The 26177-nt window shown below is 43.2% G+C and overlaps 2 protein-coding genes across 2 annotated transcripts in view; one reads left to right on the top strand and one right to left on the bottom strand.

Moving 5' to 3' along the window:
* LOC135208027 (succinate dehydrogenase [ubiquinone] iron-sulfur subunit, mitochondrial-like) overlaps positions 1 to 26177 on the top strand; it is a 62699-nt gene that overhangs the window by 2975 nt on the left and 33547 nt on the right.
* On the bottom strand, positions 12730 to 24984 carry LOC135208026 (succinate dehydrogenase [ubiquinone] iron-sulfur subunit, mitochondrial-like). Its single transcript, XM_064240138.1, has 5 exons — positions 24819 to 24984; positions 22811 to 22954; positions 22164 to 22359; positions 13451 to 13675; positions 12730 to 13006 (listed from the first exon to the last, which is right to left on the bottom strand). The coding sequence occupies exons 1-5, from the start codon at positions 24845 to 24847 to the stop codon at positions 12905 to 12907; spliced, it is 696 nt and encodes a 231-aa protein (XP_064096208.1). The 5' UTR covers positions 24848 to 24984; the 3' UTR covers positions 12730 to 12904.

Genomic DNA, 26177 nt, shown 5'->3' with positions numbered 1-26177 from the left:
TCTTGGGTTGGAAGACAGAGCGAGGTTTCCTGGCCGCCTGGGCTAACATGTCCTGAGTAGCCTTAGCTGAAAGGGCACTCGAGACATCTTGGATAATTTTCTTGGGAACAGAAGCGGAGAGATTGAGCATACAAGAGCGAGGGCCCTTTGCGCATGAGACACTGCCTTCGTGAGAAACGAACAGTAGACCGACCGTTTCTTAAGCACCTCCAGCTCCAAACAGTGAGGAGACTTCACTCGATCCAGTCTCTCACCTGCTTTATCCATGCAAGTGAGTACAACAGTTTAAGATCTGCAGGAGACAGAGCATCTGGGGTCTTGGTCTTATTAGCCAGAACACCTAAAGACCAATCAAGGAAGTTGAAAACTTCCAGGACTCGGAACATCCCTTCAGTAAGTGGTCAAGTTCGTTCATTCCCCACCGTAGTCTTGGCGGACAAGAGGGCGGAACGACGAGCAGAATCCACTAATGACGAGAAGTCCGAGTCCGCACGACGAAGGGAAGGGAGGGCGAGGTCCTAAAGGTTCTCCCGATTTCGTACCAGAATCCCAATCTGCCAGGTCAGTTTAGACGGAGGGAAAGAGAAAAAAAGCCGTCTTCCCCTTTCTCTTCCTTAGAAAGGAGCCATTCCCCAAAACCTCTCAGCGCCTTCTTCAATGGAAACAGTAAGGTTTCATCCTTACACAAGACGAAACCTTCGACGTCTTCGAAGTGGAGAATAACGAAAGAGGAGAAGGGGGAGCCACAGGAGAAAGGATATCTCCAAACTCTTGCAGGAGTAACTCTGTTAGTTTTCTTATAGGAGGAAACTGAGGCGTCTTTTGGTCCTTCTTCTTCTGAGGGGTCCTGTTCCTCCTGAGCTGAAGAGCCCTCCTGATCCTTAGAGGCGCGACTATTCTTAAAGGAGTCTCTAGAGGAAGTTAGACGTATACGTCTTGGAGACAATGCTTCAGGCAAGTGTCTACTTGCAACATCCTTCTTGTCTGGAGGAGTGCGTTTCCCAGATTCTTGAAGCCTAATAGGAGTCAGGTGCAGTCAGGTGCAGAGCGCCTGTTTTGAAGAAGAACTTCTATCAGGCTCTTGGCGCCTATCCAAAGGAGAGCGGCTACCAGGCGAACGGCGCCTGCCATACGAAAAGCGCCTGCCAGGCTCTTGGCGCCTGAACCGAGGCGAGAGAATCTCTGGCGACGAGTCGCCTACTAGGTGAGCGCCTACCAGGGGAGAAGCGCTGCCTAGGCTCTCGGCGCCTGACTCGAGGCGAGTAAAAAAGTCAGGGAGGAAGAGCGACCTGCCAGGCGAAACGCGCCTAAACAAGCTCTTGACGCCTGTCCAGCGAAGGGCGCCTGTCCGATTTAGGGTGCTTGTCAACCGGAGAGTGGAGGCGAGACGAGGAGCGCGGCTACGAGGTGAGTAGTGCCTACTAGGCTCTTGGCGCCTGTCAAGGGGAGCGATCCTGTCTCGAGAAGAGCGTCTGTAGGGTGAGGGATCTCCTACGCGCAGTTTGCTCCTTGTCCGAAGGAGAAACTTGTCTGTCAGGCGAATGTCGCTTAGACGCAGATGCGATCTTGTCCGAAGCAGAAAGCCTCCTGCGAGAATCCGAACGCACAGGTGAGCGCGCCGCTTCCGTCGAATAGCGAGAGTCCGGAGAGGGGAGCCTGGACTTCTTTACAGAAGCGAGACGTCCTTCCTACGACGAGAAGACACGCAAAGAGAGCCAGCCCAGAGCCGAAATCTGCGCCTGAAGGTTAGAACACACCCTTGCAGGAGAATTCACAAACTCGTGAACAGGAGACGAGGCTCGATCTCCGACTCGGGGAACGATACTCCTGAGATCTCTTACGCTTCTTCGCTTCCACCTCAGGCTCTTCCGAAAAAAACTTCAGGGCTGGAAGGGCGGGCGCAGGGAGCGTTCCAGGCTCTCTTCGAAGGGCGCGAGGCTTCCGAAGAGCTCCATCCGCTTTTAGGAGAAGGCGAAGGCGACGACGAGAAGCACTGGCGCAAAATTTCTCTCTTGGAGCGATCCAAGGTAGCCTGGGACGATCAACAGGAGCTACCGAGGGGACGCCTGGACCGTTGGGGATGCTCCCTATAACTTCCTGCGGCTTTCGACTTTCCTTTCCTCCCCCACTGGGACTGGGAGTCTTGGAAGAGGGTGGGCTAGGCCTGGGAAAGCATTAGGGAGCCGATCAGACGCACCCTCCACTGCACTGGGTTCACTGCACAAATCACTATTGGAATCACTCTTACCTTCTAGTTGTTTGATTTTCCCTCTCCATACTGCGAATGGTGGCTTTTCTATTGAGGCCACTTCCGAAGGCGCATCTTCGGCTTCGGTGCAGGGAGCAGAGCTGAAAACTGACAAAGGAGCTACTTCTAAAATAGGGAATTATCTACATCCAACTCTTCTACCTACGAGATCTACTACTGCTCCTGGAAGAAGCTTTCCTAACTTTATTCCTTTTCAAGCTTCCTCAAGTAGAAGACAAAGACTTCCATTCATCCTCATTCAGCTTTTCACATTCATTACAAGGGTATTAAAGGTGCATTCATTCCCTCTACACCTTCAAACATACCGTGTGAGGGTCTACCGCAGCTTTCGGTAGCCTCACCTTACACTCAGTCATACAACAAACTCTAAACATAGCAGTTTTTCTTAGTATCAACATCAGACATCATGAATCCAAGAAAAAATCCAAAGAAAAATCCAAAAAAAAGTCCAAAACTGTCCACAAATCGCGAATGCCAGGCCAAAAGATCGGGTACTTCACCAAAAGTCCGTAGAAACAATCCAGGGCGAAAACGAGAAAAGAATCCAACTGTCAAGAGGTACCGACAACAGGTGTGGTCGACACCGACGACAGAAAAAATCTGGCAAGAAAGGTATGATGGTTCTTACACCCGCCTCCCAGCGGCGGGTAAGGTAGATCACCTGACCTACCTGTCGCGTTAGCCGCGAGTTTTGAATTCTGTCGTGACGTCAGAGACGTAAGCTAAGTATATGTCGACAGGAAAGTTCATGTACAAAAAGTAAGGTTTTCTTACGATCTTTGAAGATGTCTCAGGTTATGCCTTTTTCATCTTAGAGTGAGTAGGAACGGAACCCCTGATGTGACCCATGGACTGCCTGTAAGCCTTTACAGACTGAGGCTAAACTATTTATTACTATCTATTATTATTATTATCTTTATTATGTATTATTAAAAAATATTCATAGTAACATGAGTCTTGAAATGGAGAAACAAATCCAGTTATGTATAGGTATATGAATTTACAGTATACATATATGTAATAAAAAATAAAACTACAGAGTTTTCAGGAATCGTTCAACTGAAAAGGGGAATCAAACATATTCCTGAAAGCTCTCTGTAGATTTATTTTCAAATGTGTACTCATACATAACTGGATTTCTTTCTCCATTACCATTACATGTATTATTATCATTATATTATATTTATATTATATTACCATGCATGACAAAGCTCCTGTTGGAGGATCTGAACAGCAGTTTACAAGCCAATGTTATATCCACTCAGCCAATGAAAGCACACTCAATGAATCATAGTTCACTGCATCCATTATCTTCAAGATTACAACTCCCAGCCCAGCAGGAGTGAGTAGACATTTAATGCCCCTCCGAATGTAGCACTATTTAGTGTTTAGTTTTCTTTGTCACACTTTGCCCATTTTCTAAGTAGACTGGATGAAGAGCTGTTGTTTTGTAATTAGTTAAATTTTGCAATATGGCTGAATTACTTATTTACTTATATATTCTTTCAGTAACTGATCTACTCTTTCTGTCTTCTTCTTCTTTCAAACTTATTAATCCCACTGTACATCGGGTCGCCCGCTCAAGTCAACTTTCTCCGTCTATTTCGATTCCTTGCATCTTCTTCCCACAGTCCCATCTAACCCATATCTCTCCTCACCACATCCATCCTCCAAACACTTTCTTGATTGGCCCCACCTCCTCTCTTATTATTAATTAGCCATAGTATCTCAGACAAGCTCCCCTAACCTTCTCCTTTACATTTACATACAGTGGAACCCCTGTATTCACGTTCTCCGGTTTTTGCTGACTCACACATTCGCGGATTTCTCTCGGGAACGTTTCCTTTCCCGCATTATTCGTGGAAAAATGATATTGTTATTTTACAATAAAGTTTTGTACATACTTACCTGGCAGACATATACTTAGCTTACGTCTCTGACGTCACGACAGAATTCAAAACTCGCGGCTAACGCGACAGGTAGGTCAGGTGATCTACCTTACCCTCCGCGTGGGAAGCGGGTGTAAGAACCGAACATACCTTTCTTGCCAGATTTTTTCTCTCTTATACCTGTCTCCTGAGGGGAGGCTGGGCTGGGCCATCAATCGTATATGTCTGCCAGGTAAGTATGTACAAAACTTTATTGTAAAATAACAATATCATTTTTGTACATGAACTTTCTGTCAGACATATACTTAGCTGATTGACACCCTTGGTGGAGGGTACAAGACAGAAAATAACAAAGAAAAGGTAAATGTGGGCGGCCCAACGTGGGTTTGAGTGATACGCGACTGTCTTATAGTTTCCTTTATTACAATCGGTCACTGAAAAATGAACAAACATAAATATTCACAGTGGTGACAATTTTGCCATTTTAGTTATGATAACTCCTTAACACTAGGACAGGTAAATCCCTTAACTCACATTAGAATCATTTCTCAGTGATCACAATGGTTAAAATAACAATAATTGCACATAGAATCTTTAAGAAATATACCTAGGCATTACCATGCACTTCAAGGAACCAAAAATGTCATGACGCGATCTCTTAACAAAATAATACTCTTACTACCAAATCGTTTGCTTTCCACCGTAAGGACCGTCCGTCTTAATCCCCTCGTGGTCCACTGCCTACATTCCTGAAGGGGAGCGGCATCGTAATTTGTGCACATGACCCCTAACGACACTCGTTAAACGAGCCTATATTTCCATCATATTCACTTACTCTATTTAGGACACTTGTTAAACGAGCCTATATTTCCAATCATATTCACTTCTCTATTTAGCTATCAACTGTTATTCATCAGCAACAACCCTCTCTAGCGCTTAGTTTATAGAATCTCAGTACACTACAATGCTTACCTCCTAAAATCGCTTAATTTCCTCAAGGCCATGCACATCTGTCTGCTTCAGGTTTAAAACACAAAGTGGAGCTTCCCTCCCACAGCCACTTGACCAGGCGGCGGGAAACCGGCCGATGGTTCCTTTTTCTTGCTCGTCATGAAGGGAGAGAGGAAGTAGGGAAAGCGTCCAAAATCACCCTTAGTGCCCACAAAAGGGAACTTGTTCAGCATCGTAAATAAATTTTTTTTTTTCCTTTTTTTTTATGGGACAAGAGTATACGCTTATGTCTTATATCGAGTGGCCCGAAATTCAATTACCAAACTTTCTTTACCACAAAAACAGCTGTTTTTCATCGCGCAGCGGACATATTGTTAACAGTCGCGCAGAGAAGATGCCCAAACTTTCCCACGTCAACACCCCGCCCCCTTTGAAACCTCTTGACCGCAAGAGAGGGTTTCAACACCTATTGCCTAGCATTGTCCACTAGGTTCCTGCTCTTCCTCCAGAATTAAAACAAGTTTCGACAGTGGTCTATCATAATCCTTGCCCTCCCTTCTGACAGTCACCGTCCTAACCCAGTCCATCTTTTCCCTGCTTTAGTCTGTACTACTCGAGCCAGTGGCCAATGGCAGCGTGCTACACTTTCATTGACCATAAGGACTATGTCTCCCACCCTGACGTTTCGTCGTTCCTTGAACCACTTCTGTCGCTGTTGTAACCCCGAAAGGTATTCGCGTTTCCAACGTGCCCAGAACTGCTCAGCCATGTGCTGCACTTGCTTCCATCTCTGCTTAGAGTAGCTACCTGTTGCAAACTGGCACCCTGCGGGTGACTCTCCCATGTTTAAAAGCTTGTTTGGTGTGAGTGGAGGCTGGGTCTCTACTGTCTGAGGTGACAATGGTAAGGGGCCTACTATTAACTGTTGCTTCCACCTCACAAAAGAGTGTACACAATCCCTCATAATCCAATTGCTGTGTCCCCAAGACTACATCCAGGGACCCTCCTCACATTACCTATCAATCGTTCCCATGCTCCTCCCAAAATGTGAGCCGGGGATTGAAAACAAATTCCACCCCACTCTGGAGCAAATCATTTCGCACCTTGTTTTCTCCCAAGAACTCATAACTAGAGTCTAGAACCTTCCGTGATCCCACAAAATTAGTGCCGCAGTCGCATCTAATCGTCCTAACATGTCCACGACGAGCCAAAAACCTTCTGAAGGCACTAATGAATGAGTCTGATGTGAGATTTGACGCTACTGGGTTCCAAGTGTATGGCCCTCATGTTTCAAGCAGGTGAATATAACTCCCCAGTGCTTTATCTGCGCTCTGCCCTTTTCACGAAGAATGGTCCAAAAGGTCCACCCCAGGTGCGATAGAAGGGTGGTTTTTTCCCTGACTCCACGCGATCAGGTGGTAGATCGGCCATTTGCTGTCCAATTACCCTTCCATGTACCTGCGACACTTGATGCATTTCCCTAGCACGCGCCTCACCGCTGCATTGCCCTTAACCACCACCCAAAATTTCTCCCTCATTAGGACCCAGAACATACATTATGCCCATATGGTTGGAACGCTCGTGATAATACTGGATAACTATGTCAGTCAAGTGGCCCTTATATGGCAGAATAATTGGATTCCTTTCGCTCGGGCAATATTCGCCAGTGATAACCTCCCTCCAACGCACAATAGCCCATTTCTCAGGATTGGTTTCAATTTTCTTAAGGAGCTGGAAACCCTGAATGGTGCTGCCCTTTCATCAGACTTGCTATTTCTACCTCATAAGTCATTCGCTGTGCTACCTGCACAACCACAGTCTCTGCCAAGCTCATAACTTGTGTAGACAAATGCATGTTTAGTTCGCTAAGCTGCTGCCTATGTTTGCACATTAAATACCTGGTAAATAATATGACCCAACCTACGGCTCTGAGTAGCCGGATCCACTTTGAGTAGTGGTGGTGGATGATTTTATGCAACCCTGTCTGCCTACAATCCAACCCAACCCTGAAGCTAATTGTTTTGGCAGACTTGCGCCCTTTATTTTGGGACCTATCTCAACGCCTAACTTCTAGTCCTTCCACACTGTTGGACATGTGGGCTGGCTCTGCTGGCCAAAAACACTCCTCTTCAGCAAAAAACCTGGCCCTGTTCTCCACCTTTCAGACTGCTTGGAGCGTGATGCATGCGTCTGCCGGTAGTTCAAGACAGAGTTAACGTAACCTCCACTCATTCTGATCACTTCCTTCCCTTATCATAGAGACTCAGGTTCGGTTCGCTATAAATGTTTGGTACCGAGCTTGATCATTCCGAATATAACGCAAAAGACCGTTGTTGGAATCTGTCCAATAATATACCTCGTCCACCTTGAAATCTATCATGGCCAGAATTGTGGTTCCAAGTCTTACGGCTAGTACAGCTGCACTAAGCTCTAGGCGGGTACTGAAACGTCCTTCAAGGGCGCTACCCTGCCTTTCCCATAATGAATCTACAGGAGGACATTTCCCCACCGATCTGTGCCACGCAAGTATGCCACTACTCCTAAAGCCATGATGCTCGCATCGAGAACAGATGCAGCTGTATTAGGGTAGCTGACTCCCACCCAATAACCTTTATTTGGCATCTTGGCACACTTATCCCTCTGGTCTGATTCAACTTGTTCACCCACACCCTGATGCAGTCAGTGGTGTTGGAGTCCAATCCCCCCTGTCCCAGCCTATCTTCAATCTACACAAGTCCTGCACAATTATCCGTCCCTCAATTGAAAAGCGCTGTAACCTCGGAACGTCATAAGCCGAACCCGTCGTAACCAGGGGACTGCCTGTACTAGTATCTAAAAATCATTTAATACTGAAACACATTAACTTTATTTTTCCTGACAGCAAACACTTCCTGTTAATGGATTACACTCAATAATGGACAAGGCCAAATGTTGAATTTTGCTAGTAACAGACCCTCCCTCTGCTGGATTCAACTGATAACAGGAATCTCCGATTACTGGATTTGGCTCAGTGATGGACACTGGACATTCACCATTCAAGATATTTTACTTGATGACAAACAGTAACTGCAGCTGGGGCATATAGGAGCATACTAGGTCAACTTTCTTTCCTATATCAACCTGGCTAAGGTGCCCACACATGGATGCTATTCAGTATTTTACGAATGAAGCAAATACGTATGGAATGGGGCCCATCCTGGCAGCACACGAAGACCTCTACGTTCCTCTCGCAGTTAGTGGTGGCCGCTACACTGCTGTTCGGTCATTTACCCTAACTACAAACCAGGCTGACTGAGTAGGCCTAATTATTTTTGTGAATGTAGCATGGGCCTTTGGGGGCTAGAGAATACATTCCTCCATCAGGAAGTTAACGTGCGGTTAGGTTCAGCTAGGTATAACGAGTTAGGGTGTACCGAAAGGGCACCCTGCAGCCACCTCTACCATAGCGCGACCACCTTCCCGAAAATCGAAAATTAGGTACTATGGCCTTAATTTGTGACTTGGGAGAAAAATCAGATCTAGCTACCTATGCAATTATTCCGCAGTGACCTACGCTTTATAAGACGTGTTAGGTAAAAGTACTTTTTTGAGAAGGTGGTCGCACTACGGTAGAGGCCGGCCATTCGGTATTTTACCCCAGCTAGCCTAAGGCTTGTAGGATCAAGTACCTACTAGATAGGTAGGTACAAGGAATAACTGTAATCTAGCCTAATACCAACCATGCCCTACTGTACACCAGGTATACCCCTACCTGGGTCGTTGGCATATACTAGCCTAGCTAGTTTGGTAGTTCTAAGAAGGAGGTCTACAGACTACCTTAATAAAATAGGTACGTAATAGGTTAGTACCTAGCTATTAGGCTAGCTACTAGGAATAGGCTAACTATTGTTACCCATTCTCAAACCCCATTTGCATGACCGAAACAAACCTACAAACAGTAAAACTCGTAAAATATATGTTTGTTTATTAATTGACATATGTTAAATTAACAAATTTTGTTTAATTGTTTAGTTAAAAAAACTTCGGCTGCTGTCAGATTTTATTAGGCCTAAAGGAGCCGAACCATATCTAGGCCTAGTCTCACCTAAACAACCATTGTCATTGGTTGATTTCACGCGTAATGCTAAGATAATTCAACATCTGTTAATTATCAAGGTTAAATTTAACAACTACCACGTCAAACTTACCAACATTCGTGGTATTTAAGTCCCCGGTGATTTTTAAACTTCAGTTAGCAACAAGTCCAAACAACTTAAACTCGTAGTAGGAATGTTATAGTTACCCCTTAAATAGTAAACAAATGGCCGTAGACAAATATGTATTATTTTCAAACTAAAGGAACTGAGTTAAAACTGATAAATGAATTTTAATGCTTAACAAAATCGTAAGTGTGAAAATTATTATAATCAAATCCTTCTTTTCCGTATTTTATCATAATTAGACCTGCTTTTCTCTCTCAATTTTGTCCAAGCTATTCTGTGGTTTGACGTTCGTATCTTTTAGAATAATAATAAAAGTGTAGGCAACAATTCTACGAAAACTATAGCTCACATTATATGAAGACTTTAAACAAATAATACTAATTACTTTACCCCAACTTGTCTCCTCGCGAGAAACTGGATGTAAAGGATGTGCATTTATACGCTACAATTAGCTCTCTCTTTGTTACATTATCTTTTTATCGGTATTTTCTCAAGGTCAGCTGATACAGACCCTCAAACGACAGTTATCTATACCTGCATTTGTGGCCTAATGTTATCAAGAATGGCTTTATTCATTTTTCTTTATCCTATCTCATTATAGCTTTTACCATTATTCGTCTATTTTAAAGATTTCTTCTCCGTATGACAGTACATCATAGAATTTAGGACATAGGCCATGCACTGGGACCTATGAGGTCATTCAATGATAAAAGGTAAACTGTCAGAAATACATTTTGGAAGATGTATGTAACATGGGGAAAACCCGAAGTTGCACAATAAACAATCGATAGAGATGGTGGAAATTAAGTTGGAAGATAGAATAAGAATGAAGATACAGTAAAAAGTGTGGTAGAGGTTGTGCGTAAGCCAGAAGGGCACTGCAGACCCTTAAGAAATGTCTAGAGTCCACTAAGTGAGGAATTGAATTGAATATAGAATTTAGGCCAACGGCCAAGCACTGGGATCTATAAGGTCATTCAGGGCTGAAATTGAAATTGACAGTAAAAGGTTTGAAAGGTAAAACAGCTGCACTATGAATCAAGTGTTAGGAGAGGTTGGAAAGTAAGATGAAAGAGAATATGAGAGAAGGTACAGTAAAAGGAACGAAAGCGGTTGCAGCTAGGGGCCGAAGGCATGCTGCAAAGAACCTTACGTAATGCCTACAGTGCACCGGGTTAGGTTCACTGACAGCACTAATACCCTACAGGGACCACGTGAGGAGCACTTACGGAACTATTCCCCCCTACGGGATCTCCATATGACATTCATTAATGTATTTCTTGTAAATTCCTTCAATCACAGCTTCGTAGAAATATTATTCATCTTTCTGGATTCCAGATAAAAGACCCAACACAAAAAGGACAAAAGTTTTAGGACAGAAGATTAGAATAGGAGTTAGCGTGGTTGGACAGCAAGCTAAAGAGCTCCAGAAAATTAAGAGATCCACAGTCGTACGAAGAGGTAATAGTCAGGAAGGATGGACAAGCTCAAAGAAAGTGCACAGGAATGGCAATAATGTATAAGGGACCAAAAAGATGTTGCAAACACCCTTTAGTAATGCCTAGTGTACCAATCGAGGTTGCTCTGATGGCAATAGGCCCTTAAAATTATTGCCAAACTGGTAACTCTCCTTGCTTTCTCCCAAAATGAATTTTAGTAACAAAAAATTTAAAGATTGGGACTGACCCACATTATCCTTATTTCTAAGTCCAGTTATCCACACCAACCTTGTCATTTATACAATGCTGAATATTCAATCCTTAAATACTGAAGCCATGATAGATTTGCCCACAGAAGCATGAAGTTTTCACCTCTAAAAAGGCCAAGAAGTAAAGAGTGTTTGTCTGCTGGCATCAGAAAATTAGTTAACCTCTAATTCCTATGTGGATATAAGTTATGAACAGTGACAATTTCACTTTGGGACCTTAAACGACAACGAAATAATAACCACTGCCTTACACACACGGCTTTCAGTAAACACAATACAAGCATTACTTTCGAGTGTTTCCACCACATACAATATCAAATAACAAACATGACGGCCTGTTGGCTGTAAATTCATACCACCAAAATATATAGAGCAATAACATTTGTGTGTGCACAAAGTAGAAACAAAGAGATATAGAAAATGGTTTATGAAAAGATGTGACTTCAGGAGAAAACTTCAGTTGCACTATTAAACAACTATTGTTAGCAGAGGGTGGGAAGATGGAGGAAATAGAATATGAACTGAAATAGAATGTGAACCGAGGCTTCGAGAACCTCTAAGTAGTGTCTACAGCGGATCACGTGATATGCAGATGGCACAGGCATCCTATGGTATTCTTCCTAAAACAACCACTACAATTTCAAGGAACACATGTATCTACGCTGCTACATACAGCCTGTACAAAGTTTGTTCAGTGTTCAAGCAAATATCAGGATACTAAAATCCTATCTTTGTTAACTAGGCATAGCAGGTTCGTAAGTGCACGTATACCTGTACCTGCAGACATCAACAGGACCACACAGTTTCACTTGAGAGCTGAATTCAATTGAATGCAAAATTTAGACCAAAGGCAAAGCACTGGGACCTATGATCAAGTGATTTGGGTGACACATTGTAGGTCATACAAACAGCTTGTTTGTTGCAATCTCAGTTTAATACCTTTATGACATTTACTCTTCATCAGTTCCCTGAGTCTCTTTTCCAATCCAAGTCCAACTTCTTTTCCTATACAATATGATTATGAATGAGCCATGATCATCCAGCAATTACATATAACCTTTATTCCTACTTTATGAAGCCAAGTGGATAACAGCCACCAAGAGAGTAATATGCTTTTCACACAACAGGAATGCTTATGAAATAAAACACCTTTTGCCTTGTAGTTTAATGATTGGGGTGCACACACCCAATCAATAGCGGGTGAGGGGCATAATCGCCTCTTCAAAGTGTATTTACAAGTTAAAAAGAACCTCATTCATCCCAAAGTGATGCATAAAGGACACTTTCTTTCTGCCAAAAAATATATTTTGGGAAATCAAAAAATACAGCAATATCTACACTATACATTCATACAAAGGAGGGTTTTCACTATCTCCTTTATTGCCCTCTAGTCCTGCCGTGGCTTTGATACTACGAAAATAAGAAAAATAAAAATACATAGATAAGAAAAAAATTTCAGCCAGCAACCTTTTCTGGTTCAGGACTGCTAAAATTCGCTGAAAATTTCAGGTCTGCTACACAGTAATTAATGAAACTCAAAGTTAAAAACATTTGAAGATACACAACCTTTGACTATATTAATAAACTGATACCAATGGTAAGCTGTAGAGTAACACAATTGGTGTGATTTCTTTCCATTTACAAGTTTAAAAGTTTTAAATAAAAAACAATAACTTCTTAAAATACATACAACATTTACAGTACTTTTTAGGGGAGTACAGTAACTTCCCTCTACACTGTATGCACATAAAAATACGCACAGAAAACAATTCTAGCTAATCAAGATGTCTAAAATAAATTACAATAAAATAGAACAATTTACCCGGATATTAGTGTCACGTGTGTACGGTTTGAGAAACAAAAATAAAAATAAAATCATTAAAAATTAATTAGCAGCACCTAATGCATCTAGACCGGGGTCTCCCTTCTTGGCAATTCCTGACAACAGCTTCTTCACTTCAGCAATGGCTCTACCTGGGTTAAGGCCCTGGAATGAGAGGAAAATTTCATTAAAAAGATATAAGTAGAACCTCAATTCCATCACAAAACACACGACATAACATACACATTAAGTAAAGGCTACACAGAATTTGTACTTTTAAAAAATTACAGACATTACTTTACTGGAACAAAATATCATTAGCAACTGTCATTGTTCCTTATAAAAGTGCTGAAATAAAAATATGAAGAATACACCCAAAAATTTAATAGGGAAAAATAATTTTGGTGAATGAAAGGATTAAAACTACAAAAACTATTACACCAAATGCATCGGCTAACTTGCAATGCTTTTGAGAACATACCCATTTCCCCAGTCCACATTAGTCTGTAAACTGGTTGATCTGGTTTCACATTTATACAACAAGACCTCTTCATTGGCAAAACAAGAATAGTACCAGCATCACAGGGTATAAATTGCCATTTCTCTCACCTTTGGGCAAGTCTTTGTGCAGTTCATGATAGTGTGGCATCGGTAAACTGAGAAAGGATCGCGCAGCCTTTTCAGACGTTCCTCAGACATTTCATCTCGAGAGTCGATGATCCAACGGTAGGCCTGCATGAGCACAGCGGGTCCCAGGTACTTGTCTCCATTCCACCAATATGATGGGCAAGAAGTAGAACAGCAAGCGCAAAGGATGCATTCGTATAGACCATCCTGATAAAGAAAAAATAAAAGGGAAAATGTCACCGTGTCAACTTTCAATGTAACATTGTATCCCTGGCAACAACTTTAGATGATGGTAGTTTTATGATTTAAAAAAAAGTCCCTTCCGAACAACCATAAGGTTGCTATCCATTTTCAACTTTTCCCTCTCATCTCTTCCCCCATGGGTGTCCTATTCTAGTTGTTTGTTCTTTTTTTCTATTCTACTTTCACCCCACATTCATAAACAAAACCTCTGACCTAAGAATGTTGGAGAAACTTTAACTTAAAGGACTGATTTCAATACTTTGTAAAAACTTTTTCCAAAGCCCAACAAAAAAAAAAAAAAAAAAAATTCTGCTAAAAATCAGGGAAAATGCAATCCAATCCTCCCATAACAAATGTATACCTACTAAACGAATAATTTGATTTTAAAGAGAATACTTCAAAGTTAATGACTAAATTTATAACTGGTCACTGATACATAAGTTGGGTTAAAACCACCATCTCCACAGACTTTTCTTCCACTATGGAACTACGGTGGAGTTTGTAAGCCATTTTCCTGTTTTGACAAAATCATACAAACAGATAACATGCAAAGCCTAAACTCTGTACTATTTTAGGCAGAAATGCATCCCAAAGACAGATTTTGCTCAACTCAGAAACACTGAATTCCTAGGAACAAAATAAGTGATATTAAAGGTTTTCCTCGTAAAGCAGTTCATTTACAGTTTGTAACTGCACAAAGGGACGAAGATTAAAGCAAGTCCAAAGTTTAAATCAAATATAGGCAAACTTAAATGTTTCTGATTCACTTTATAATACATTCTCAATTATCAAACCCACCTAAGAGCCCATATGAAATGATATTGTTAAACTACAATAAAGTATTTGTACATACTTACCTGGCAGATATATACTTAGCTATAGTCTCCGACGTTCCGACAGAATTTTCAAATCTCGCGGCACACGCGCAGGTAGGTCAGGTGGTCTACCTTACCCGCCGCTGGGTGGCGGGCGTATGAACCAATCTATCTCTCCAGCCAGATTTTTTTCTCTTTCACCTGTCTCCTGAGGGGAGGCTGGGTGGGCCATTAGACGTATATATCTGCCAGGTAAGTATGTACAAAACTTTATTGTAGTTTAACAATATCATTTTTGTACATGAACTTCCCTGCCAGATATATACTTAGCTGATTGGCACCCTTGGTGGAGGGTAAGAGACAGCTAAAGTAATAAGGAGAGATAAGAAACAACTGATGTTTTGTAGGATATAAATACCTTGGTTCTTACCTGTTTCAGACAGAAGACTTCATTGATATTATCTCTGAGTCTGCGTTGCCTGGAGAGCTACAGCTAGGACGTGACCTGATGCTGAAAGACTCTCGGATCTACCACTGGGATATGTGATCCCTTTGTGTGGTAGAATCCAAGTCGGATCCTGTTAAAGGGAGTTCGTCCCTATCTTAACAGGTCCTAACCACTACTACTGCAAGGAGCCACACTCATCAGACCACCTAACCAAACTACTAAAGATTAATATTACGACCTAAAGAGATGCCTTCATGCATCCTCTTTTAATAAGGCAACCAACAACAACAAATACAATGGGGGGGGGGAAAAATTTATACTACTAAACAGGATGAGTTCCAGATCCCTGCCCAGCACTGAATCCGCAGATACGTACGGGCCCCAAGGCGAAGCATTTTTCGTAAGTGATTTTCTCACATCACGTAAGTAGTGGTTCGCGAACACTGACTGACATCTCCAGAATGTTGTCTCCATCAGATTTCGCAACGGACATATATTGTTGAAAGCAAGAGAAGTTGCTATGGCTCTTACTTCGTGTGCTTTCACTTTAAGAAGCCTAAGATGTTCTTCTCTGCAGGATCCTGTGCTTCTTTGATGAGCTTCTCAAGAAGAAGGACAAATGCGTTCTTCGACAATGGACGAGTAGGCTCTTTTACTGAACACCACAGGACCTCTCGGTTGGCTTTCAGTTGCTCTTTTCTTCTAAGGTAGTATTTCACCATTCTCACTGGGCAAAGAGTTCTCTCGGGTTCTTCTCCTACCAAAGAAGATAACCCACGAATCTCGAAGTTCTTGGGCCATGGACTTGATGGGTTTCTCATTCTTTGCAAGAAAACCAGGAAGGAAAGAGCAAATGAGAGACCCTCCTTAAAACCCACATTACCATCAATCGCCTGAAGCTCACTCCCACTCTTCTGGCGGAAGCTAGAGCCATCAAAAACAGAGTCTTCCTGGTAAGGTCTCTGAATGAGGCTGAATTAGGGGTCAAACCTAAGAGGACCCAAGGAATTGAAGGACTTTTTTTTTTTTACATCCAAATTCCAGCTAGGTGTCTTAGGATACTGCATTTTCGTTGTATTAAACGACCTAATAAGGTCCTGTAGGTCCTTTTATCTTCCGATAAGTTGAGGCCCCTGTGCCTGAAGACATTCGCCAACATACTACGATAGCCTTTAATCGTCGAAACGACTAAGCCACATTCAAGTCTAAGAATAAAAAGAAGTCTGCAATTTGATTCACAGAGGTACTGGAAGAGGAAACGTTACTCCTCTTGCACCATCTTCTGAAGACATCCCACTTCGATTGGTACACTCGTAATGTGGAAGACCTCCTCGCTCAGGCGATTACCTTAGCAGCTGCTGACGAAAAGCCTTTCGCTCTGACCAGTTTCTGGACAGTCTGAAGCCAGTCAGACTGAGAGCGGGGAGGTTTTTGTGGTACCTGTCGAAGTGGGGGCTGTCTGAGTAGATCGCTCCTTAGAGGAAGCGATCTTGGAAAATCCACTAGCCATTCCAGCACCTCTGTGAACCAATCTTGTGCTGGCCAAAAGGGAGCTATCAAAGTCATCCTCGCGGAATCTGACTCTGCGAACTAAAAAAGTCAAGCTAAAGCACAGAATCTTGAAGGGGGGAAACGCGTATACTCGAGTCCTTTCCATCGAGCCAATCGAGTAGGAGAGCGTCTATCCCTATTGCTCCTGGATCCGAGATGGGAGAGCAATACAGATCCAGTCTTTTGTTCTTTGCAGTTGCAAACAGGTCTAAGAGAGGCCTGCCCCACAACTTCCAAAGGCTCTGGCAAACATCTTGGTGCAGAGTCCACTCTGTGGGAAGGACCTGATCTTTCCTGCTGAGGAGATCTGCCCTTACATTCCTTTCTCCCTGTACGAATCTGGTGAGAAGTTTTATCCCCCTTTTTCTTCGTCCACAGAAGAAGATCTCTTGCTGTTTCGTAGAGAGAAGGAATGCGTCCCCCCTGTTTCTGATGTATGCCAGAGCCGTGGTGTTGTCCGAGTTTATTTGCACAACTGCTCCTGTCACATCTGACTCGAACTCCTTCAGAGCAAGCCACACGGCTATTAGTTCTTTCCTGTTGATGTGCCAGGAAGACTGGTGCCCCATCCAGGTTCCTGACACCTCCTTGGTTCCCAGAGTCGCGCCCCCCAACCTGTTTCCGACGCATCGGAGAACAACACCAGGCTGGGTTTCTGGGATTGAAGAGGCAGTCCCTGCGAGACTTGTCGGGATCCGCCCACCATGCCTAACTCCTTCTTGATTTGAAGAGTAATTGACAGGGAGAACTTCAAATCCTGAGAAGGACGACTCCAATTCCGATGAAGAAAGAATTGGAGCGGTCTCATGCAACCTTCCTAGGGAAACAAATTGCTCCAGTGGAGAGAGGAGCGTCCCCAGCAGGACTCATCCACTCCCTCACTGTGCATACTTCTTTCCCTAAGAAGGTGTTACTTTTTTCGAGTCCCCGGCTATCCTCTGCTGTGACGGAAAAGCCCGAAAACTCAGAGAGTTCCATCTGGATCCCCAGATAAACGCACTCTTGAGCGGGAATCCAGACTTGACTTCTGCAGATTGACCAGAAGTCCTAAGGAATAAGTCAAATCCAGGGTTTTCTTCAAGGCCTTCAGCAACGATCTCTGGAATTGGCCCTTATAAGCCAATCGTCGAGATAGAGCGAAATCCTCACCCCTTCCAGGTGAAGCCATTGTGCCACATTCCTCATGGATGGCCGTAAAGACTTGGGGGCCGTGGAGAGGAAAACAAAACAGGGCCCTGAATTGGAAGATTCTTCCCCCCATCATGAAATCTTAGAAACTTCCTCGAGGAAAGATGGATTGGTACGTGGAAGTAAGCGTCCTGTAAGTCCAAGGACACCATCCAGTCCCTGGACGGAGTGCTGCTAACACCGAGGCAGTGGTCTCCATCGTGAACTTCTTCTTTTCGACGAAGAAGTTCAGGGCGCTTACATCCAACACCGGTCTCCATCCTCCTGAGGATTTCGGAACTAGGAACAGGCGGTTTGTAAAAGCCTGCCGAAAGATGATCTGCCACCAGTTCGATCGCCTCCTTTTCCAGCATCTGGATCTTACCGGCTAGTCGGATGGGCTTGATTCATGATGGGGTCCCTGTATCTGGCCCGTCAACTCCCTCGGGGTATTCGTCAAGGGAGGCCGTCGAAGAGAACGGGATTAGATAGCCCTTCCTCAAAATTGACAGGGTCCAGGCATCTGCGTCTTTCTGGCCCAGACTTCTGCAAACTGTAAAAGCCTGGCGCCTACAGTTGTCTGAAGGACTTGAGTCTTACTTGTGGGAGGTTTGATTGACTTCGTAAAAGTCCTCCCTCTTCTGTTTGGTTTCCGACCTCTGAACGAAGAGGATCTAGAGGTAGATGCCCCTCGAAAGGGTTCCTGAGAGGTCGGCTTAGCTTTCTTTGTCTTAGTCTGGAAGGTAGGGCGCGGCTTCCTTGCGACTGTGCTAGAAGGTCCTGCGTAGCTTTGGCAGAGAGAGCCTTCGAAATGTCTTGAACCAGGTGTTTAGGAAACAGCTGTGTAGAGAGAGGGGCAAAAAGCAAAGACGATCTCTGAGCATGTGAGACCCGACTTTGTTAAAAATGAGCAAAATACTGATCTTTTCTTCAGACCCCTGCTCCAAACAGTGAAGCTATTTCGCTGGCCCCATCTCTCACCGATTTATCCATACAGGATAAGACACAATTCAAATCCTCCAGAAAACGTTGTCCGTCCTTGAGTTTTCTTGGCTAGGACTCCGAGGGACCAATCGAGAAAGTTGAAAACAAAAATTCCAAGACTCTAAAAAATGCCTTTTAGAATGTGATCCATTTCATTCATTGCCCACGTAGTTCTTCTTGGCCGAATTCAAAGCTGATCTTCTAGTGGCCAATCTACTAGTGCCGAAAAATCTGCGTCAGCTGAAGACGGAAGGCCCAGTCCCAAGGGTTCTCCTGTCTCATACCAAAATCCTGTCCTTCCTGAAAGCTTCGACGGAGGGAAGGCAAACATTGTTTTCCCCGCTTCCTCTTTAGTACGCATCCATGAACCGAAACTCTTGAGCGCTTTCTTCATAGAAAGAGTCGGCTTCATTCTCACACACGAAGATCCTTTCGTTGCTTTCGCTGTGGAGAACAACGAGTGTGGGAGAAGGAGGAGCAGTAGGGCTCAAAGACTCTCCGAACTCCTGAAGGAGAAGTTCTGTGAAGGGCTTCTTGTTACGAAGAAAACTGTTGCCGATGTATTAGTTTCTTCCTCCACAGGGCTTCCTGGTCTTCTTGAGGAGGAGAACGGGGATGAGGATCCTTATGAGAATCCTTAGATGATTTCCTAGCTGGGGTACAGTGCGATTATGAAGGAGACAAACGTCTTGAATGAGGAGGAAGATTCCAAAGTAGAAAACAAAGGCGTACAGGAGAACGACGAGTTGTAAAAGAAGGACGCTTATCCGAAAATTCTTGTCTAAACTCGCATTCTCTAGAAAGACCACGTCTATCCCTAGGGAAACTACGAGAGGGAGAGCGCCTGCTAAGATCCTGTCGCCGATTGTGAGGAGAGCGGCTACTAGGAGCCGAGCGCCTATCTGTCACAGGGCGCTTAGTGGAATCCTGGCGCCTACCAAGCGGCGAAACGTTGCTAAAATAGGGCGCCTTTCAGGAGCAGGGCGCTTTAGAGGCTCTTGATGCCTACGAGCGGAGAGCAGCTGCTACGATCCGAGCGCTTAAAACGAAACAGGGCGTTCTGCGAGATCTTGGTCCTTACCAAGGGGAGAACGTCTGTAAGGCTCCGAGCGCCTAACAGAATCAGGGCGCTTGAGGCGTTCTTGACTTCTAGCAAGAGGAGACCGATCAGGAGATAGGGAGTCCTCGAGAACGAAGAGCCGCCTACTAGAGGAAGAACGAAAAGCAAACGAGGATCAAGGTGTCTTTCTCCAGGAGAACAGCTACTAAACGAATGACGCTTACCAGGAGCAGGGCTCCTACTAGACTCTTGATGTCGTTACAAGGAGGGGAGGAGCGAACTCCGTGCGATGAGCGCCTACCAGTCACGTTATCCGACGCCCGACTACAGTAGTCGGAAGGAGAAGTGCGCCTACTTTCAGAAGGGCATTCCCTAGGTTCTCTGAGAAGACGAGGAGAAGAAAGAAGAGACGGAGACGACGAACCAAGTCTTCTATGACCTGAGCGACTCTCTCTTCTTGCACGAACTCTAGAAGAAGGAGAACAGAAGGGGCTGAGCGTCTACCCGAGGCAGGAATCCGATTTGAGGAAATATCTTCATAGTCCAAGGAGCGCCTATCCGTCGAATGGCGTCTCAACACCTCCGAGCGGGAGTGGTGTTCCTCTCGTGAAATGTTACGATGAGTAGGAAGAATCCTCAAAGAAGGAGAACGCCGATTACAAGGAGAGCGCTCTTCCGCGAAACGCGCCTCGATCTCTTGATCGGGAGAGAGACAAATCCTTCTTCTACGCGATCTCGATGCCAAGAGTCCGCCAGGCTGTGATCTGAGCTTGTAGGACCCGCTAGTACTCGAGAAGGAGAGTCCCCAGGATCTTCTTCCGAAGCAAGCTCAGCGCGAGGCGCGGGAGAAGGAGGGCGATCACCGGATCTCCTAGGCTTCTTTGCTTGCAAGGAAGCTACATCAGAAAAGTCTTCTGGCTGGACGCTAACGTACTGAAGGGAGCCTCCCGCAGCCCTCTTCAACGGGCGTGACGCCTCCTTAGAGCTCCACCCACGCTTCGGCGAAGGAGAAGAGGATGACGAAAAACACTGGCGAAGAATATTCTTCTTTTCTTACGAATCCAAGGCAGCCTGGGAGCGACTTCAGGATCTGCTGCCAGAGGGGACGCCTGACCGTGGGGCTCTCCCTAGCCCTCCTGCGGCTTTCGACTTTCCTCCTCCACTGGAACTGGGAGTCTGGAAGAGGTCTAGGCCTGGAGGCACTAAGGAGCCGGTCAGACGCACCCTCCACATCACTGGGTACACTGCACTTATCATCACTGACACTCTTACTTGCGTCAGTACGAAGATTCTTGTCTTCCTTAGAACACAAGGAAGCTTTTGAGGCCGCCGCCTCCGAAGACGAATCTACGGCTTTCGGTGCGGGGAAGAGCAGGAGCTGAGACCTGGGAGGAAGGTTCTAAAAACTACATTAATGTTAGTTTCATTCTCACTCATTCTCGACCTGCTCGAGCTCCTTGAAGAAAGCTTTACGTACCCTATCCCTTTCAAGTTTCCTAATATAAAGAAGAAAGAGCCTTATATTCATCTTCGTTCAAAACCTCACACTCTTGACACGGGTTACTAAACGAACATTCATTCCCCCTACATTTAACAACAGAAAGTGTGAGGGTCCACCGCAGCTTTCGGTAACCTCACCTTACATCCATCGGTCACACTACTCTAACAAAACCGGAGTTTTTGGAAACAGAATCAAAATCAGACATTCTACAGGAAAATCCAGCGCAAAGTCAATAACGGTCCACAATCAGCGTATGCCAAGCCAACATAGAGCGAATACGTCACCAAAATGTTCAAATCAATCTCCAGGCAAGCGAGAAATGAAGAATATATCGGAAGAAACACAAACAGTGTTATCGCTTCAGCGACAGAAAAAAATCTGGCTGGAGAGATAGATTGGTTTCATACGCCCGCCACCCCAGCGGCGGGTAAGGTGGACCACCTGACCTACCTGTCGCGTGTGCCGCGAGATTTGAAATTCTGTCGGAACGTCGGAGACTATAGCTAAGTATATATCTGGCAGGGAAGTCATGTACAAAACCGAGATATTAGGACTGGAACATAAAATTAAAAGGCCAAACACTGAGACCTATGACACAATTGCACTATGAAACAATTGTTTGGAGATGGTGGAAAGTAAGAAGGAAGAAAGATATGAATGCAAACAATCTTGAGTAATGCCTACAGCGTAATGTGTGAGGTGATCGCACTGCAAACCCACAGGTAAAATGAGATATTGTTCTAATAACAACCCACTTCTGAATAGCAGTCTGCACTTATTTAGACAAGGAACTTTGAAAATTCTAGCAAAAAAAAACAATAGCCTAATTACCATAATGTTTTCCAAGGTATTATTATTTAATATTACTTTACCCCTTTGAAAAAAAAAAAAAAAATAGCAATACTTAAAAAAGATAATGGACTCACCAACTTCTTGCGGTCATCAACAGACTGAAGGTACTGCTTGTCTCCAGGCTGAAGACCATCGTCCCGCTGTAACCAAGGCTGGATTGATCTGTACTGCTCGTAAAAGTTGTTCATGTCAGGGACTAAATCTTTGATCACATACATGTGAGGTAGAGGATAGATCTTCGTAGCCTTGGTCAGGTTGGTGTCAATTTTGCTGAAATTAAAGGACCTTTTCAGAACAAATTCTGTGATGCAAGTAAGTTAATATCAACAGTGTCTATGTACAGATGCTGCGTTTCAATATCCACAAATGCATATCTGTTGAATCCAGGAGCAATAACATCAATAGCTACATGTCTAACTTGAAGCAAACATGAAAAAACATTTATATTTCTTTCCAAATAGCCTGCCACCACCTCAGTGGATTTGATACAGGTTCAAGTCCAGATTAAATTTTATTTTGTTACCATCATAAGCAACCATTCTATGCAAGACAAGCAATCATTTTATGCAATATGCTTGACCCAAAAAGCTACTAAAATGATGAGTAGTGATCCTACAAAACTTGAAACCCCTTTGCCCAAAAATGCTTTAGACCAATTTCTTGTAAGAGCAGTTAACTATGACAAATTACCTCAATTCAATACACACTAGTACAGGCTTACCTGATACAAGCTAGGGTGTTCACACCACCAATGTTCATAGAACAGGAACCACAGATACCTTCACGGCATGATCTTCGGAAAGTCAGAGAAGGATCGATCTCATTCTTGATTTTCAACAAGGCATCAAGAACCATGGGTCCACAACTGAAGGGACAAATACAGTAGACTCAGAATTAGCAATAGTACATTAAAATAATGCAGATGACCCTAAGGCATGTAAATTTGCCATCCAAGGCACTACTCTTTTCATATAAAACTGTTCCAAACATCCTACTTTAGGAATATAGAATATAAGTGGTTGAAGCCAGAACTGAAGGGAGGCTGAAAGAACCTCAAGTAATCCCTAAAGTGCACCACATGAGGTGCACTGATGACACTACCCCCTTACGGGGACATCCTACTTTAGGTCAGATCACTAGCAATCTCTGGTATTGACCTTTTCCATGATAGGGGGGGGGGGGGGGGGGGGGGGGGGGGGGGGGGGGGGGGGGGGGGGGGGGGGGGGTAGGGGGGGGGGGGGGGGGGGGAGAGAGTTTAAATATACCAATATTTAGTAAAAATGCATTACATATATTCTGACTTGCTGTTAACGGGGCATCTCCTTATATCACTTGCCGAAACTTTTCTTTTCGTGCAGTCTTGCTGAGTTTGATCTTACTTTAAAGGCAAATAATTGTGCTTTACTTAAGCATCTTTAAAAATGAAAATGACAAAAATAAGCATGAAATTATTTTCCAAGAATATTGCAAGAGAGAGAGAGTTTTTCATTCAGCATCTGGGACTAAGCAGGGTGTAAATTAGGTTGGATTAAGTTTAGGTATAGCCACCATTCTACAAAAGGAAATCATACATGGAGGAAGTGGTGAAAAAAGTTTCAACTCGACACCAGCTACAGAAAATATAATATTAATAAAAAAAAAATGAGTGTTGGTGACAGTGAGAAAATGTCCTTCCTGCCCACATCCATTTTTTTCCAGTTTGCTTATTTAACTTGCTCCAAAGTTTCAACTTATTTCCAGTTAGCTTATTTAACTTGTTACAAAGTTTCAACAACACATTCCAACTTGCACTGAGCAATGCTCCCATATGAACAGCAATTGTTTGTATATTCCTACAGAATCAATTTTCAATTTATTGTATATTTCCAAGGGGAAGCCACGAGTACAAGAAGATTTTTTGTGCCGTGTAGCAGTACCATAGTCTAGGCTAGCCTAGTCACTAACTCATTTTCACATTTTGGATGTATAAGTGCAAACGATCAAGCAGCTACAGTACAAACAACATATACCTATTTAGATGAAGTTAAGCCTACTTCAGAACTAAGGTGGATTTGACAGTACATACAATAGTCCTTAGAGCTACCAGAAGCAAGCTACTCAAACAATGTTTCTGGTATGATAAATGGAATAAAGAATTTAGGCCAATGGCCACGCACTGGGAAAAACGTCATCAGCACTAAAAGGGAAATAGGCAGTAAGAAGGTTTGAAAGGTGGAACAGAAAGAAAACCTCGCAGTTGCACTATGAGACAACTGTTGCAGAGGGTGGAAAGTCCAACGGAAGAAAGAGAATATGAATTTCTATTGTTAAAAATTTGACTGAATCATAAACTGAACGGCTATGCTGAAAAATTCCTGAAAACAAAATTAAACCACCAAAAAAAGTTATATAACAGGATAAAGAAATAATGCCTACAGTAGGCCTGGCAAGGGATCTTATATATATGGACCTTATATGGACTATGGACTTACTAAAAATTTCTAGTAAGCTTAACTGGAAGAGAACATAAAATTCAGCAAGCTTATCAATACGTAATTGTAGCCTACATCTCTGTATATGACAATAATCACAAAATAAAATAAAAACTTGATATTTTCATTTTAACTAAGATCATGAAGCTTCTGACATGGAGGCAGACACTACCACCAACTGCTGAAGGTGTCTGGTGGCACTCTGCCAGCCAGATGAGAAAAAGAAATGAAAAGTCACCAGCTTTTCAGACGACTTACGCATTGAGATCTACTTCGTACGTCTGCATGTGAGGCTTGTCTCCCTGCTTCTCGGGATCCCATCGGTAGACTGTGAATTTCTTGAGTCGTTTCTCCCGTACGGATTCCACTTGCTCTGCTGGTGCAGCTGCTGTACTTTGGGAGCGTATCTGAAAGATACCAACTTCTTTAGAGGTGCAATGTTCAATTCAGTACATACCAGGGATATGTGAAAACTTTACAAATCTACAGGTTGATCTTTCACAATCATATTTTGGGTTGAACTAATTAATAAAGGTTTACTGAATGTCATTCATTCATTTGATGTTCTAAATTATCTTAAGAATTACTGAAATTTGCATAGGCCTAGCGGCTGTCTCTTTAAGCATGTTGGTCATGAGCTACTTAGGAAACTAGGCATTTCTCAAAATATTTTGTGCGCACTTCAATGGAATGAGCCAAAACTGTTCTTCACCTGATATTCAAACTTACTGTACATGGAATGGATTCTCAGTTCAGAGAAAACAGCCAACCTATAATAACCACACAATCATAATCCTTTGCAAAATGATAGAGCCAAGATTAACCACAATGCAACATACTAAAATGGCCATCAACCAGCTAAGTGAGCTTCCATAGAATATAATTATATAAATTAAAGAAAAAAAAAAAAGTTTCAAATATAAATATTCTATGTTACCTACAAGTGTTTCTTCTAAATAACTATAAATAACTATGTAATAGATTTAGTAACAAAGAGGGTCAAATTATGGACATTACAACTACCATCAATTTTCATGGTCATAAGGAATGCAAGGTAATATCTTACATCTTAGCAGTTCTTTTTTTTCTTTTGGGGGGGCAAATATGGATGGATCATGCAAATCACTCTAGTACAAGCAGTAGCCGGGTTACAACGGTTTCAACTAACGACACTTTGCAGTCACAACACTTTTCAAATATATTCATTGGAAATTATTTTCTGGTTTATGACGAATGTTCCAGGGTAACAACACCAATCCGACAGAAGAAATATGGCTCCAAAACAGCAGAATAATAAAAACTTGGAGGTTTTTTATGAAAAACTCCATAAATATGCAGGTTGCATAATTTTCATGACACCCAAAGTAATAAGGGTATCGGCAGCCTGTAATTTTGGATATGGGCTCAAATTCATGAAAATGAGTGGTCATATTTCCACAGATCTGGGTCCAAGCCATTGCCACGCGTAAGATAATATCGATATGAAGCCTTTTAAATGGTTTAAAGGCCATACCCAAGTGGAGAATTAAAGGTCTGGTTAGGGGTAGTTTTACTATTTCTATTTGCATCAATTCTTCAAGTATTTTATTTCTTTTCATTCCATTTTGTTTTGTATGC

The sequence above is a fragment of the Macrobrachium nipponense genome, chromosome 34 (assembly GCF_015104395.2).
Source record: "Macrobrachium nipponense isolate FS-2020 chromosome 34, ASM1510439v2, whole genome shotgun sequence".
Taxonomy (NCBI): domain Eukaryota; kingdom Metazoa; phylum Arthropoda; class Malacostraca; order Decapoda; family Palaemonidae; genus Macrobrachium; species Macrobrachium nipponense.
The sequence above is the reverse complement of the archived record's forward strand: the minus strand, read 5'-3'. Positions and strand labels throughout refer to the sequence as shown.

Excerpts from the sequence above, each read along its gene's own strand:
- LOC135208026 (XM_064240138.1), bottom strand. The coding sequence starts at position 24,847 with ATGCAGACGTACGAAGTAGATCTCAATGC. Across the intron at positions 22,360-22,810 it reads AACACCCTAGCTTGTATCAG|CAAAATTGACACCAACCTGA; the intron begins GTAAGCCTGTAC and ends CTTTAATTTCAG. Across the intron at positions 13,007-13,450 it reads GCACAAAGACTTGCCCAAAG|GGCCTTAACCCAGGTAGAGC; the intron begins GTGAGAGAAATG and ends CTCTCATTCCAG.